The sequence below is a fragment of the Sturnira hondurensis genome, unplaced genomic scaffold, assembly GCF_014824575.4.
Source record: "Sturnira hondurensis isolate 20B ecotype Veracruz unplaced genomic scaffold, ASM1482457v3 Scaffold0006413, whole genome shotgun sequence".
NCBI lineage: Eukaryota > Metazoa > Chordata > Mammalia > Chiroptera > Phyllostomidae > Sturnira > Sturnira hondurensis.
The window spans coordinates 48385494-48401413 of NW_028079044.1; the positions used below are offsets into that span (position 1 = coordinate 48385494).

Here is a 15920-nt window from a genome sequence, read left to right on the forward strand (position 1 = left end):
GTCCAGGCAGGACAGGACAGGGTGACAGGCGTTGCCTCCGGGAGCGGGGGCTCACTCAGGACGGCACAGACTGGGCAGGGCTGGGCCTTTTGCTTTTAAACCTGTGGGTACACTGTGGCGCTTGAATGACATGTATACCCCTTTGATAAAAATAAAAATAACTGAAAACCTTTTGAAGGCATGGAAGTGAAGGCTGACGAAGTGCGACAGGCTGGACTTGGATTTCAGCTGCTTACACATAAATGTTCCCTTCTGCCGTCCCCATAACCCCACAGGGACACCAAACCCTCTTTTTGTCTCCCATTCAACCACGTCGCTCCTGTGGATGTTGGGGGTGTTGAGAGCTGCCCCAGGTGAGTGTGTGGGGAAGTGCCTCGTGACACCCGCGTTTGACACCCGCGTTTGATAAGGTCGGTCTCCACGGCCAACGATTTTCAAAAGCACACCTCCCTTTCTGGGGGTGGGGGACTGTTCCCTGTTTGCAGTAAGTGTCGGGTGTGCTCTCTTGTGATTCTTACTCCTAAGGACATAGCTCGGGAAGGGGCATCCAGAAGTGGGTACGCGAGTCCCTAACTTGAGAACCACGGAAGCAAGTGCAGTCCCTCTCCAGGGACAGAAGACATTAGCTAAAAGGAATGGAGACCAACGGGAAATGAGAGAGAACTGGTCGGGCGCAGATGCTATAGAGGACCATGTTCCCGCCACCAGGGAGAGGCGGCAGAGGGAAGCACAGAGGACAGCTGGTGCCTGGGCGGTCCTCCAGCCCCAGCTCCAGGTGTGCCTGGCCCCAGGGGAAGCCCTGCTCCTCCATCAGGCCTGCTCTTGGTCTTCCTTGGGGCCCATGAACCACGCTCCGTGGCACACCCAGCTGGTTCCAGCGGGGCTGCCTTCACCAGCCCCCAAAAGTGTCAAGAGGATTCAAAAGCCAACAGCATGTAGGTCTCGCTGAGAGCTCCCAAGAGCAAGTTGCTGAGCCCTGGGTCTCCTGATGTGGAAGGAGAAAGAAAAAAAAATTTTAAGAAGGAAGAGGGTACATGCAGGGGGATTCTGCCTTTGGGGTGCTCTTTTATGGCTAAGGAGAAAGAGCAAAGCCACCTCTGGTCGCAGCTAGCACACTAATCTTCGCATTTCCATCTCTCCAACCCACGAGCTGTGCCATTTGGATTTCATGGTCTAAAAATATCTCCCAAACTTCCAAGTATGTTGGCATAAGCTGGTGGACTCAAATTTTTAATCCATTTGCAAATGTTTCTACACAGCTCTCCCCCCTCACCCCGAATTCTATTTTGTGCTGAATCACTTTCATCATTCCGTTTGACATTTATTGTGGGCAGGAAGGAAGTCATCTTGAACACAAATGTCAACCCTGGCCCCGAAGGCTCCTGAAGGCTGTAGAAAGACTGCGAGAGAAACTAAGGCCCCCGCTGGCTGCAGACTGGAGAGTGTGGCAACCGGCAGAGTGGGGAAGCAGCAGGCTTTGGAGCTGGCTACTCCTGGCTGCGTCGGAGCTGTGTGGCCCTGAGCCAGATTCTGGGCCTCCCTGAGCATGTTTCCTCAACTAGAATGTGGGGATCGTGCAACGCAGTCTAGCAGAGCAGCTGCAGACACGTGATGGGTTAGAGAACCTTGTGCACTTTCTAGCCCAAAGCGAGCTTAAGAAATGGCCCCATTCTGCACTGTAGCGCCGTCCCGGGACAGCTAACCGCCACGTATCCCTGCACCCCCAACCCTTCTGCACCCACGGGCAAAGCCATCCTTACGAAACACAAATCTGATCACGCCACCCCCTTCTGGGAAATCCAGCAGCCTCACGGTCAGACGGAAATGTTCACTGTGGTCTACACAGCCACGTCTAGGTCCCCATCCCCAGCTCATCCCAGCCTCTCCAATGCCTGCCCTCCAAGCCTGCGGCAAGTGGGATATTCCCACACGGCCTCACACAGTTCTGCCTTTGATTTCAGGTCCTGCGAAGAGGTCACTTCCCTCCCCTCCCCCACCTCTCTGGACCTCCACTCATGCCAGTGAAGATTTCACAGCCTCACACCATCTTCGGGAGGAGGCGCCTCTTCCAGAATTTCCCTCCCACATCCTCAGATTCACCCTCTCTGCCCACTGGCCCCCACTGGTGGCGTGTTCTCTCCTGTACCCACAGCTGGCGAGGGCTGACCGTCCGATTACAGTGGGGGCCAAACAGCATGGTTAGGAGTGGGGATGGAGATTCCCAAAGGAATCGGGGAATGGCGGTCAGAGAGCTTGATGTGGGAAGCACAGGACCAGTGGTCAGCACCTGTTTTCGCTGGTTAGGCAAGGCCAGCACCATAGGAAGTCAGAGCCAGCGGAGGTCTTGAACTTTTACGAGTTAGGAAAATTAAGCACCAACGTACACTCCAGGGCCATTGCCAAGGGTCCAGACCCCCACCCGATGCTCTTCCTACTGAATTATGACAACACCCCCTGCTCCCAGGAAAATGTCTTCAGGATTCAATCCATGTCATACTGAGAAGGTCCAGCCACAGGCCTCATGAGAGAGGATGGGAGGAACGGTTTAAGAATGTGAATTCTGCCCTGACTGGTGTAGCTCAGTGAGCAAAGGCCTGCGAACCAAACAACTGCAGTTCGATTCCCAGTCAGGGCACGTGCCTGGGTTGCAGGCCAGGTCCCCAGTAGGGGGCACGTGAGAGGCAACCACACATTGATGTTTCTCTCCCTCTTTCCTTCCCTTCTTCTCTAAAGATAAATAAATAAAATCTTTTTAAAAAAAGAATGAATTCTGAGGACCACTGGGCTCCAAGGGGCTCCACCTTTGCAACGTCTCCCTCAAGCAGAGACCCCCCCAGAGTCAGGCACAGAGTGGGGGGCAGGCTGTGAGTTGAAGAGGAAGAGGAAGCTGATGTGATCTCTCTCCTTTAAGGGCAGTATCCCCACCCAGCTTCTCCCCCCACCCCCGTCCCTCATCACCTCCTCTTTCCTCTGCCCCCCCATCCCCCCAGGCTGGGGTGGGGGTGTGGAGGGAGCAGAGAAAGGGGCAGGAGGAAGAGGAAAAGCAGAGTTGCAAAGGGGTATGAAGGATGGAAGAGAGGGTTGATTTAGGAAGTCCTTTCCAGAGAGGGAAGGAATGAAACCTTTTGGAAGTGATCCACCTAATGCCTTTGTTGGGGGCCTTCCTGGAGGAGAACTCCTGGAACCTCAAGTCCAGGCTGAAGAACTGCCTCCTTTGGGAAGATGTCCTTGACCCATCCCTCACCCCTGCCAGACTTCTCCCCTGTGTGCCCACTGGGCCGGGGCAGCCTACCTTCTACCTGTCTGCACAGCTGGAACCCAATGGGTAATCAATAGGTGTTCGACAAATGTCAAATGAATTAGTTAATGAAGTAGTAGTAGGCCATGGCCGTTACCGGGGTCAGATTTAGTCACATGAAACGAACAGAACCATGTGAAAATGCTTCGCCCAGAGCTGCACCCCGGAGCAGCGAGGAACAGGCCCCACAGAGCGCCCCTGCTCACACCCAGAGTCCGTCGTTGCTGCACCTTCTCCAATGAACTGATGAGATGGGATGTCCCCGGGCCTCCCACTAGGCCAGGTGCGGCAGGAAGGCAGTGAGGGCAGGGCAGTGAGGGAGTCCGGCTGCCTGGGAATGCCAGCGAGCTCACAGAACGACGGACATGTTTAAACGAAGTCCACTGCTCACGGAGCTAAACGTCCTGGACTTGGACGGGGCCTCTTCAACCACGAGGCCCAAGCCCCGCAGCTGGCCCTGGTTTCTCACACCACAGCCAAGCTCCGTCTTTTTTAATTGTTGAAAAACATACACAGCAAAATTTACCAATTTATTAAGTGGACAATCCAGCAGCGTTAAGTACACTCACCTTGTTGGGCCGACCATCACCACTGTCCTTCTTCCAGAACTTCCTCATCTTCCCAAACTGAAACTCCGTCCCCATTAAACACACACTCTCTCTTCCCTGCACCCACAGCCCCTGGCAACCACGACTACTGGGGGCACCTCGTGCGTGTGGCATCACACAGTATGCACCCTCCTGTGTCTGGCTTATTTCACTCGGCATAATGCACCCCAGGTTTATCCACGATGAACATGGGTCAGAATTTCCTTCCTTTTTTAGGGCTGTGTACTACTCCACTCAGAGGCTGTTTTATCACCGCCATTCAGACCTTCCAGCAAAGATGAGCTAAGACCCTTCCTTCCGAGACAGTCGCCGCCCGGCCATCAAGCCTGACTGGTACCAAGTTCTCAGGTTCATCAGCAGGTGACCCTGCTGTTCTACCCACCACTCCTCGCACTGTCCCGTGGGAGTCCTTGACCACCACACAGGGCTTGGCTCACAGCCCTCCTCACCTCCTTCCTCCAACCAGGTATACCTCCATCTAGCAAACAAGACAGCAGTTTCAGCTTGTCCCCTGTGGTCCCGCTGCCCTCCTGCAGACAGTCTGTCTGGGCCATTCTGTCAGTCAATACACGCACACTGTGGATAGACCCCTGGCTGGGAGTGGGGACACCCCAGTGAACTTGACATGGTCCTTGACCATCTGGAGCTCACAATTTAGTGAAGAGAGACAAACAAACAAACAAACACAGATCATTACAGCTCAGGACAGGGTGTTTGGAGGGCTATAAAAATGGTGAAGACTGACTCGGGAGGGGTGGATTACAGAGGCCCTACTGGAAACTAAAAAAGTCATTTTCGATGAGTCGAGACAGGGCCTGGGGACAGCCCGGTGGAGGAGGTGGGGCCAGGGCTGGATGTCTTGGGCCTGTGAATCTCCCCAAGGAGAGAAGGGTTTGTGCCGAGGTTAACAGACAGCCACTGAGGGGCTTTGAGCTGTGGGTACATCTTCTAATTCACTCCAGGAAATCACAACCCTGGGTGAGGGTTGTGAAGTTCCCCGCCTTCTGGGTGGGGAATGAAGATGAGCAAGAGTGGAAGCCAGAGGAGAAGTCAGGACATTGCAGGAGACAAGGCCAGAGATGCCGGGCTGCCCAGAATCATTAGATTGGGCGTGTTGAGGCCAGAGGCCAGGACACAGCAATCTCTGGGTCCTCAATTCCTACGCCAGGGCCTGGGGAGCAAGAGCAGGGCCTGCACTGACCAGAGACACCCCTCCGAGGCTGATGGAGCCCCCAGCCCTTCCTGGCTCCCCTCCACCCCAGCAACTCCCTCCCTCCCCAAACGCTGGACCATAACCAGTCAATTCCTATCGATCTGTTTATTGCCATCTCCGAGCACAACCACTGGCTTAAAATCTGGACCAGAGTCCACACGCAACAGCCTCTGGCTCAGCTCTGCTAACTGGCTGAGATGGAGACGAGAAAATGGCAGCTGACCTGACCTGCATCAACTGGAGCAGAGAACCTTCTCCACCGGCTGCCCAGTTCGGCCGCAGTCAGCGTTCCAACCGCAGCTTTCCATGCCCGTGTTCAGATTGGGGTTTTGTTTGGAACTCACCTTGGATGCTGCGAGGCCAAAGGGATTAGTCAACAGTGTTTGTTAAACAGGGACTCCGTGCCCAGCATCACTCCTGGCACTGTCGATGGAAAGAAAACATACCAGGTTCTTGCCTATAATGCAACCAGGATCTGGATGGGGTACTTGTGGCAAGCCCTGCCCAGGCGGCACTCGCTAAAAGATAAGTCAGGGTGCAAGGCTGGCTGGAGGTCAGGGAGAAGGGCCCAGGGAAGGGCTGGGAGGCGAAGCATGGCTTGTACTCAGGCCCATCCAGACTTCCATACAGCTGTGTGCCTGGGGGCAAGTCGCCTAACCTCTCTGAGCCTCCACTGCCTCATGTTGACACATCGCATAGGCTCCGTGAATATCCCCATTTTACAGATGAGGAAACAGAGCTCCAGAGAAGTGTAGCTGGCTTGTGGTCACACAGTTGAGATTCGGACACTCACAGGCTCGCCAAGAGTCCCTGTTCGCACGCACCTTTCTCATTGGAAACATAAGCCACGTGTTGATCCACAAATCCCTCCCCATCCAGCCGAGGGGCCCAGGCTCCTGGCTCCGTGAGCTCTGCATCCGGGGAGGGTCCGTGTGTTGGTAATATCCCAGTAACAAACACCCTGCTCTGCCATTTCCGACATCAGCATTTCCCGGCACTATTTTTTTCCAGATGGAAGCAACAAAGTCCCCAGCTTAATTTGTTTCATGCAGTGACACTAATTAATGTTCCAAACACTGGGGCCTAGGGACTGGGGGTGGGGAGGGTGGGTGCGCGTGTGCACGTGCGCTGCATGCGATGTATGTTCGGGTAACTTTCATTTTCCCCAACTTCTGAAATGATGTATGTGGGGAGTTTTCCTGCGCCAAACTCTGAGCTCAGAAAAAGCGAGTTAGGCCCACCCCACAAATTTCACAAACCCTGCAGCCCCACATCTGGGTCTGTACTTTAACTCCTCACCGGCGCTGGGAATCTGCAGCAGAGACATCAGCCGCAGAGTCACGGCCTATAGCAGCTAGTGGTTCTCAGCCAAGGCTCTGCCGCCCCCTCATCAGAACCTTTGGAAAAGCCTGGGAGCCCTCCACTTACCGCAGCTCATTGGCTCCCATGACCTCCCCGTAGGCAGGGCACAGGATGCTGAAAATCCTGCAAAACATGGATGTTCCTGCCCAATGAGGAACTGCCCCACCCCTGATGCAAATAGCTTCTTCGTGGAACAGCTGCGTGATTTTTTCAGGGAAGAAGGGAAGGCACAGAGATGGGGGTTTCTTGTTCAAGATAGCAATTCCGTAGTCTAAAAAGGTCTGACCTGACTGCATCTCCTACTTCATCTTCTCGCCACCCAGCCTCGCCCCACCCATCCCGCGAGCCCCCTGCTCGGCACTGGGAATGGATGGTCACACCTGACTCGGGACATCTCAACATTGCCTTTGATGTTCCAGAATCCTGCAGGTGACTGTTAGTGACTTCCCAGGAAACCAGAAGTGAGGCCAAGAGCGGAAGTCAGAACACCGCACTTCACGAGCAAGATCCCGCCATTGTCTCAACCAAAGATGCGTTCGTAGGAGCGACTACAACATCGGTTCCCATCTTGTTTTGAAAGTGCTAATGTTTCTCACGTTATAAATTAGTACAAGTCTTCACTGTTCGTTAGAAAGGATCACAAAAGCCACTGCAGGACTGAACTGATCCATGCTTATTTCAAGTAACTCTCCAAAAAAATTAATAAAATAGCTCTCCTGTTTTGTGAGAATTACTAACACTTGAACACACCACAGTTTCAATTAGGATCCAGCTCCTCACCCCACAGGATAATGCAGACGTGACCAAGTTTTGGGGTGCTTTTGAAAGCTCTCCAATCCCGGCACGTACCAGAGCTCACAATGGTAAACTACCATTACGTCCCAGGCACCGAATCGACCTGCTACAAGTCCTTCCAAGGCAGAATTTTTCCCTGAGTGACTACCCTAATGACAGATCAATGAGGGAGAAAGCACTACGGGGTCACGAGCCTTAAGCCACGAGGCTTCCTTTACTTAAGTACCACTGAGAAAACACAGGGACATTTGTGAACCCCAAGTCCCAACAGGCCCTTCACTTCCGAACTTGACAGTGAACAGCAGTGCTCTTGGAGCCTTACCGTACCTCTCAGCAGCCACTCCCACAGCCACCAAGGCAGCCTGTGACAGATACCTTCAGCCAACACCCCAGGGAGCAGCCCGACCCGGTGACTCGTGGAGTTCTACACCGCACTTCCATGTGTCGCAGGAAGACCGGGTGTCATTGGTGCCTCTTGGTGAGCTGCCCTAGACTGCAGCCTTCCAGTCTAGGTTCCCTTTCCTGTCTTGTTCCCCCAATTTTACTTATTTCTCCAATTTTTCTTGGCGTCACCTCCTCAATCGTGCATTCTCCTTGGACATGCTATGGCTTCCAAGGCAGCATAATTGGTTCTTGGTGGGGGCGGGGTGAGAGATGGGGGGAAAAATCTCACCCTGTTTATAGATCGGTCCCAGAGGTATTTACATAAAGGGAAACACCAGGTGCCCGTGGTATTCACGTGTCCTGGGCGGGGACCATCAGGGGAACATTGTCTCAGGAGACTCCTCAAATGGGGAGATGATGAGAACAAGACTGAGCAACCTCGTGTTAAATAAGCCACGTGCACTGAGTCCCGCTCCTTGGGGAGCTCCTAGGGGGATGTATGGAGACTAAGATGCAGCATTAGCACTCTGGGCTCTCGTACGAATTACCCCTTTTATTCCCTTCAACATCCTGTGAGGCCCTGTATCAGAGGAAGTAACTTGACTTGCTGTAGGCTGTAGAGCAAGTCGGCCTTACACTCAGGGTGTCGGTTCCTGGTGGCTGGCCTCTCAGCCACACCTTGGCAGAACCCTCTAGAGTACACAGCCCAACATGGCACAGAGAAATGACTCTCTACATGTCAGGTACTGTCCTCAATGAAAATAAATCAGGTTTCCACAAATGGAATGCGCGGTGGCGCTGCCCCGCAGGTGACATGATGAACGGCCCGAATGGATACACACATTTGTCATCACTATCAGGAAGGTTTGCAATGGCCCAGCTCAGTGTGGAGCTCGATGGAGATCAGAGATTATTTTACATGAGTCTCGGCAAAGGATGGGCGGCGGGGCAGGGCGGGTAGAGAAAAGGGCATCTGGACACTGGGAGTTTCAGCACGTGCACAGGCCTCCTGGAGCCCGTGCGTGACTGCCTGATCAGCCACACCTGGCTTTGCTCTTCTTGCTGTTCATGAGGGGACCCAGGCCCAGAGCCAGGCCTCCCAGAGTTCTCACGCTGTGGGTAAAATGCTCCACTGGAGCAGGGCTGTCGGGGGGTCACCAGGGGAACCCACGTGGCTGAATGGGCCAGCCTCAGAAGAAGAGATGAGTTTGCGTTTTCCCCTCTGTGCACAAGTGCCCTGAGCCCCCTTTTCTCTGGAGTTCCTTCCAGCTCTGATGGCCTCTGGTTTTTATAATCTGCCGAGTGACTCTCAGTGCCGGGTCCATCAAAATCCCATAAAGTGCTGTTAAGTAACTATCTGCTGATAATAAGTCTGATTCGACTTGCTGATGACGGAGGCCTGCTGGTTTCATTTTTTGGACTGACATCAGTACATGAAGAAGCACTGGTAACAGATACATGTGGGCGAGATAAAGCAAAAGCCGGGATTTTAGGCAAGGGCAGGACAGAGAGATAAACTGCGTGACAAGCGCCGAGTGGTTTTCCATTAACACAGAGGCACGCTCCCCTGCTCAATATTTTCAAGTCCTGGTGGATAATATTTCACCCTGCCCCCTCCAAAAGACACCCACACAGTGGAAACGGGCTTAAGCTGCTATGACAAGTTTACAAAGAATCAAAGAGGTTGGTGCCAAAGAAGCTCCATGTTCAGGCTGCCTGTTCTCAGACACCACACCGGCTTAGGCAAACCAGATTTGGTGATTTGTAAGAAGGCACCTGCTGTGATAGCTATTGCTACTAATACACATAAAGTAGGTACCCTGGTGACGTTGCCCAAGGTGTGTGTGTGGGGCGGGCGCGTAATAAACTATGAAGTGATGTAAAAACCTTGGTTATTATTGATATATTGGTATTATGTGCCCCAACTAAACTGTGATGCTCTTATACAGTCCAGATGCTTTTGTGTTCCTTCCAGATGGAGAGGGGAAGAAGCGGAGATCCCAGCCCTGAGGTCTTGACGGAAACCCACGGGAGGGAGCCGAGCAGAGCCCACGTGTGGGACACTCCATGGGCCAACTGATGAGTATTTGCTCTCACTCATTCGTAAACTTCATGCAAGAAGCCATCTTGTCCTGAGCCACAACCCAATTTGTTTTCTCAAGAAGATATTTTGAGCGAACTCCTTTATCTCTTCCATGGCAACAGTCTGGATGGGATCCATTGAGGCCCAAGGACACCTGCAAAACGTGAAGTGGCCTGAACCTCCACATTGACTTCAGTCTTGTCATCTCCAAGTCGTTTTCCTTAGCGCTACACGGTAGGCTTCACGGGCCTCCCCTTCCTACACATCTTGGTGCCTCACTCGAATTCTATTACCACATTTGCTCGACTATTTCAATATAGTTGTTTCAAATCTCTCTCTAGGGAAAGAATTATGGCTTATCTCCCTCAGCGGCCTGGAACGAGGCTTGCCACGTGACTCAGCATGTGTGGCCTTGAAATGGATGTACCTTTCTGCTATATATTTGTCATTATCTGGACAAAGCCCAAGGCAGAGAGGAAGCTTGAGACGTTGTCTATATAGAATCCAGGAATCTAAGAAAGCGTGTTTGTTGTATGTATCTACCATTTCTCCTCTATCCAATTACCTATCAGTAGGCACTTGGATTGCTTCCCAGTCTTGCCTGTTGTACATAACGCTGCAATGAACACAGAGGTACGTGTATCTTTTTTAATTAGTGTTTTGGATGTTTCAAACAAATACCCAGAAGTAGAATTGCCGGGTCATAAGGCAGCTCTAGTTTTAATTTTGGGGGAACCCCCATACTGTTTTCCACGGGGGCGGCACCAGTTCCCCCCAGCGGTGCACACGGGTCCCCGTTCTCCACATCCTTGCCAACACTTGTTAGTCAATTCACTGATGGCAGCCATTCTGACAGGGGCGATCCCTTCGTAAGTGATATAAACGTCTAATCACTATGTTGTGCACCTGGAACCAATGTAATATCATATATCAACTGTAATGAAATGTTTTAATTATGAAAAAAGAAAGTGTGTTCAGCTCAACACACACTGTTTTCCGCAGCGGCCACACCAACCTCCAACCGCACAGGCCCCATTTCCTCTACACCTTGGCCAACGTCGCTTGTCTCTTTGGTAAGAGTCAGTCTAACCCGTGAGAGGTGGCAGCTCGCCCTGATTTAATTGCATGTCCCTGATGGTCAGGGACCTTGGCACCCTTCCATGTACCCGTTGACCAGCTGCGTATCTTCTTGCCCTTTGTTTAAACCAGATTACTGGTTTTCTTGCTGCTGCGTCGCATGAGTTCCTGTCATATTATGGAGAGGAAGCCCTGTCAACACATGGCTGTAACAAAATGAAAAGGCAATCCACGGGTATCGGTTGTGACTGTTGTCCCTCGGCTGGTCCAGAGGCGGGCAAGAGGTCACACCCAGCTGGCCATGGAGAGGCAGGTGGTCAGGGCGGCAGGACGCTTGCGCAGTGTCAGCCCAGCAACGACGCCAAAATAAGGGGGTCCCCAGACAATGCTGGGGCAGTGCAGTGGCCAGTGCACATGACTTCAGGAGACCCCCTACTCCAAACCCGCTAATGAACACTGCGTGTGGTGTTGGGCTAAGTCTATTCATACATACTATTTCCTTTAAGTCTAAAAAGCCCACTGCATCAGTGCAGGCTATCATAACCCACTATAGGTCACCCCCAACTTGGCTCATGAAAGTCACAGACTCAAGGCCAGATATGAACTCCAGGTCCAGCACATTTTCCCTAACATCAGAGCCCCTTTCAGCCACAGAACTAACAAGGCAGAGCAGTGATCAGTCTTACTGGGCTCAGAGCACGGTCTCCCTCCTGTCTCTCCTCCCCAGAGTCTATGGTAAGCCTTCTGAGAGCCAACTGTACCATTACAACCCTACGATGCCGACCTTGGCTACTTGGTATTTTTGTTGTGGTAAAAGGAAAGCCGCACAGAACGTAGTCTCCGTTAAACCTGAGGGTAGTCTTCCACTCATCCATTCGGTAAATGCTCACTGAGTAACTACGGGTGAGCCCTGCAGCCTGCTGAGGACTGAGAATGCTGGGGAACAACACAGTCCCCACTCGCAAGCAGCTCAAGTTCAGTGGGGAAGATGAGCAGGCAGATCAATTCAGTGCAGTGTGCCAAATCCTAAGGCGAGGATGCTGCAGAGAAGGCACGATTCGAGCTCAGTCCGAAGGGTCCGGGAAAAGCTTCTCCCAGAGAAGGCCACACCAGAGCTGGGCCAAGTGAGTAGCCAGGAGAAAGTAGGGGAGGGGCACTGAAGGCAACAGGAGCATAGTCGGTGCAGGGGGCCTTGGATTCCCACATTTGCTGTATTCTGACTCTAGAAGAGGGGGAGAAAAAAACCACATCTCCCAGTCCTGGTTCATTTAAAAAAACGCACTGGACTGTGAACCCACAGCTAGCCCAATTTCCTGGCCCGCTCACACCATTAGCCACAGCCCAGAACAACGGATGGTTCCAAGCACAAAATCCAGTGCCTTGCAAAATCCTGAATCATCAATGAAAGGCTCTGTTTTATTTGCCTGACTGGACTTCCTCCTAAGCTGCAGGAAGGATGCCCAGTGCCTCCACTAACGAGGCACGCTGCAGACTTGGGCGCTCAGACCTGACCCAGCACGGGCTTTCCTGTACAACTCCTCACTAACGGGAACCCACATTCCCACCACCAGCCCAGCCCCCACTTCCCTAATTCTGACCAGCCCATTTGGATTCTGAATTCCATCGCTAGCCATTTGCCGACTGGGAGCTGGGAAGGAGAGGCAGAGGCATTACTAAGAGCCCTGCATTACCAGGGGGGCCAGGGGCATCCAGTGACACCGAGAGAAATACCAAGAATCCTGCCATTGTTGGCAGAGGGTCAGAACCAGGGTCCAGGCCCAGAAACAGAGCCAACCCATTGCATGCAGATGTGAGCTCCAGAATGTTCTCTGGGGGAGCTTGGACAAGCAGTTTTATCTCTGAAAGTTTTCATGTCCTCGCCTACAAAATGTAGATAGTAATTCCACCTCACAGGTCCACTGTGACGAGTTGAAAGTAGCTGGCTAGGTGTTCAACTCTCCCTGCTCCCAGTCGTACGTTTCCCTGGATCCTCCGGGAAACTGAGGCTCCAGGTTTGGCATCCTCAAACCTGCTTCTGCTGGTGGGATCATTCTACCGAAGGATTGCTGAAGCTCTGGCACCCCCAGGCCCTGGCTACCGCCCCCCCAGACTGGGGAGGGCAGGGCTGGGGTGCTGGACAGAAAAGGTAGGAGAAGAAAGACGAAGCCCACAAGCTCCAGTGGGGCCCCAGGTTCAGAAGTAGGCCAATACGTACTGAACCCCATTTATGTGCAAAAGAACACGTGAGCCTGTGTGTGCTCTTGTGCACTCGCATAACTGTTGTGCCTTTTTTACTTTCACATATTCCAGTATTGACTTCAGTTCAGCTTAACTACAGATAGTGCGAGAGACAGAGAGATGAATGTGTTCTTCATCCATTTTCACCACCTGAAGAAAGCCAAGTGGAAAGGCAACCGTTGCTAACCCTTCTCTCCACCACTAACACCTGCAAATACATGAGAACACCAAAGGCTGGACCAGCCCGAATCCAGGCCCTACCTGGAAGCCCCCTGCCTCCTGCCGGATTCCCAGTTTCCAGGGAGGCACCCTCTCCAGGCTTCAGTAACCTCCTTGAGAAACCTGTTGCCAACTCTGAGGTTCTGCGCAGACCACCCCACCTGGTGGCCAAATCTGGAAAATCTTTCCACCCAAGGAAGAAGGGCAGGTGGTATGCCTCCCAGGCTTCCCCAACTCCCTCAGGCCCCATCAGTCAGGAGGAGGGAGGAAAGGAATATTCAGTGGTAAATGCAGGAGAGGGGTCAAGGTCATGGCCAATTCTCCACCCAAATCCTGGTCAGGTACAGCCTCTTAAGAAGCAGCCATCAGGATGACTAAGCCACAGTCAGGAGGCAAGGGGTAACTGAAACGTCCTGCCAGCGCTAGGCGTGCGCTGACAGCCAGATTCCCCTTCCCAGCGGAGGTGCCACCATTACCATCCTCTCCCTCTGCCCAAAACAGGTGGATTTTTCACCCAGGGGTTCAGGTGCAGGGGGGGATCCCATCCTCCTCCGGCCACGCATTTCCATTTCCATCCGGACTAGCAAGGAGGCTTTTGCTGGGGGAAGACTGTCTACGGGGGCAAAGCTCGAGCCAGGCCCCTTCACGCCCCCTGGGTTTCTGCCCAACCAACGCAAGAGAAAAGGCAGCAGTTGAGGCTGAGGGGATCTCAAGACCACCTCACAGAGATGTCTTAGCCCAGATAAGCTTCCAGGGCCCTCGCCTCCACGCAGCACCCTTAAGTCCCAGCCTCTGAGGCTAGGCTTCGGAGCCTGAGATACACACTCTCGCTTCCTCCCTTACGAACTCCCCTAACAAGAACCCAAAGACATGCGTTTTGACCGGTCCAAGTCGGCAGTTAGAGCAACACCAGGATATTTTCCATATCAGGATGGAGTCTAAGTAGAGCAGCCCAAACAGGCAAGCAAGCAGTACACATACACACACACACACCCGCACTATGGGCAACAACTCCCACCCCCAACTCCAGGATGTACCACTGAAACTCAGTAACGCGATCCCAAGAGAAGGGGCCCGCCCCAGAGCAGAAACACAGCGCTCGAGGGAGAATCCGCTTTATCCTGTTCAACCTTCACATTAACTGGGAAAACCACCTAATTCTTTTCTGCTTTGATACCAGCATCCGGAGAAGGTGCCATAAATGAGCACCCGCCCGCCCCCCCCCCCCAATACTCCTATCCAATCTCCAAACTGTCTAAGAAACCACGCTTGGACCTTTTAAGCCTTGGGGTCCAACACCCAGAGAGTGGTTCACAGACCTTCCCAGCAGAGACACACGCACTGAGGGCAGGCTGGTTTCCAATTCAATTTAAAGCCCCAGAGCGCTCCTCAGCTTCAGCCTCCACCCCGAACCCCAACCTGCGCCGCCGCCAAGGGGCGCCCCGAACGCCAGGTACTCACACAAGCGCGTGGTAGAGCAGCGCCCAGCCCCGCGGTCTCTCCAGGGCATCGTAGATCAAAGTTTGGATGCGCCGGTACTTGGCGTTGTTCCTCTTCACAGGACGGCTCAGGGGGGTCTTGGCCAGGAGCCCGATGCCCTGCGGGGTCCTCCGCAGCCCCTCGTCGCGGCCGCCGCCCTCCAGCAGCAGGGTCCCGTCTTTGTCAGCTCCGGCCCCAAGCGCCAAGGTGACTTGCTCCACCTCCCCGGGCGCCAGCCCCACTTTCCGCTCCTCGTCGCCGGCCGCTGCTGCGTCCCCTCCGGCCGGGTTAGCGGCCCCGCCGCCTCCGCCGCCCCCGTCGCCGCCGCCGCCTGCCGCCCCCGCCGCCCTGCGAGCCTTGAGCCCCATCTGCCTCGCCCCCGCCGGCCGCTTCGCCTTCGCTGCTGCTCCGGGAAGAAGGGGCGCTTGGGGTGCGTGGACGAGGCGGCGGCGGCGGCTGCAAGCCCGGGAACTCCAATGCCATGATCCGCGCGCCCCTCCCCACCCACCGCCCCAAAAGCAGGCAAAGGCGGGCCCCCAGGGGGCAAGGGAGGCCGGGCGGGGGAAAGAGGTTCACATCCTGCGTGGGTCAGCTGCGGACCCGAGGCGCGGGCAGGGGACTGCGGGGAGCGAACGAGGGTGAGCGAGGCTGGCGCGGAGGCGCTAGAGCGCGCGGCGGCTGGAGCCTAGCCGCGGAGCTCCCGGGCGGCGGCGGCGGCAGAACCTAGGCCAGCGAGCCCGAGACAGCATCGCAGTTTATTTACAAGCCCGATGCCAACCGCCCTCCCGCCCGCCCGCCTGCCACACGCGCCGCCGCCGCCGCCTCCTCCCTCCTCCGCGCTCCCCGTGCACCCCTCCCGCCTGCTCCAGCCTCAGCCCCGCACCAGCAGACGCCTGCGAGTGAGCGAGCGCCGCGGGCCGAGCTCACACCGCCCCCCTCCCACCCTCGTGGGGTGGGGCCGCATTGTCCCGCCCCACCGGCGCCCCGCCCTCCTCCCGGCGCCCACCTCTGCGCGCCCCGCAGGCCGGGGATAGCCGGGGCCTCTTCTCCCGCCCCTTCGCGGCATTCCTGCGCTCCAGTGGGCGTTGGGCTTCCCCCGGGCGGGGCGTAGGAGTGGGGGAGACAGGCAAAAGGGAGGGTAGCTCGAGAGGGGTCTCCCTCTCT

At 54.6% G+C, this 15920-nt stretch overlaps 1 protein-coding gene across 1 annotated transcript in view; it reads right to left on the reverse strand.

The window, feature by feature from the left end:
* Positions 1-15518, reverse strand: part of KCNQ3 (potassium voltage-gated channel subfamily Q member 3) — a 191236-nt gene extending 175718 nt beyond the window's left edge. The window contains exon 1 of the mRNA XM_037048566.1: positions 14739-15518. Coding sequence (XP_036904461.1) covers positions 14739-15124 — 386 coding nt within the window. The 5' untranslated portion in view covers positions 15125-15518. The remainder of the gene's footprint in view (positions 1-14738) is intronic.
* Between the last annotated feature and the right edge of the window lie 402 nt (positions 15519-15920).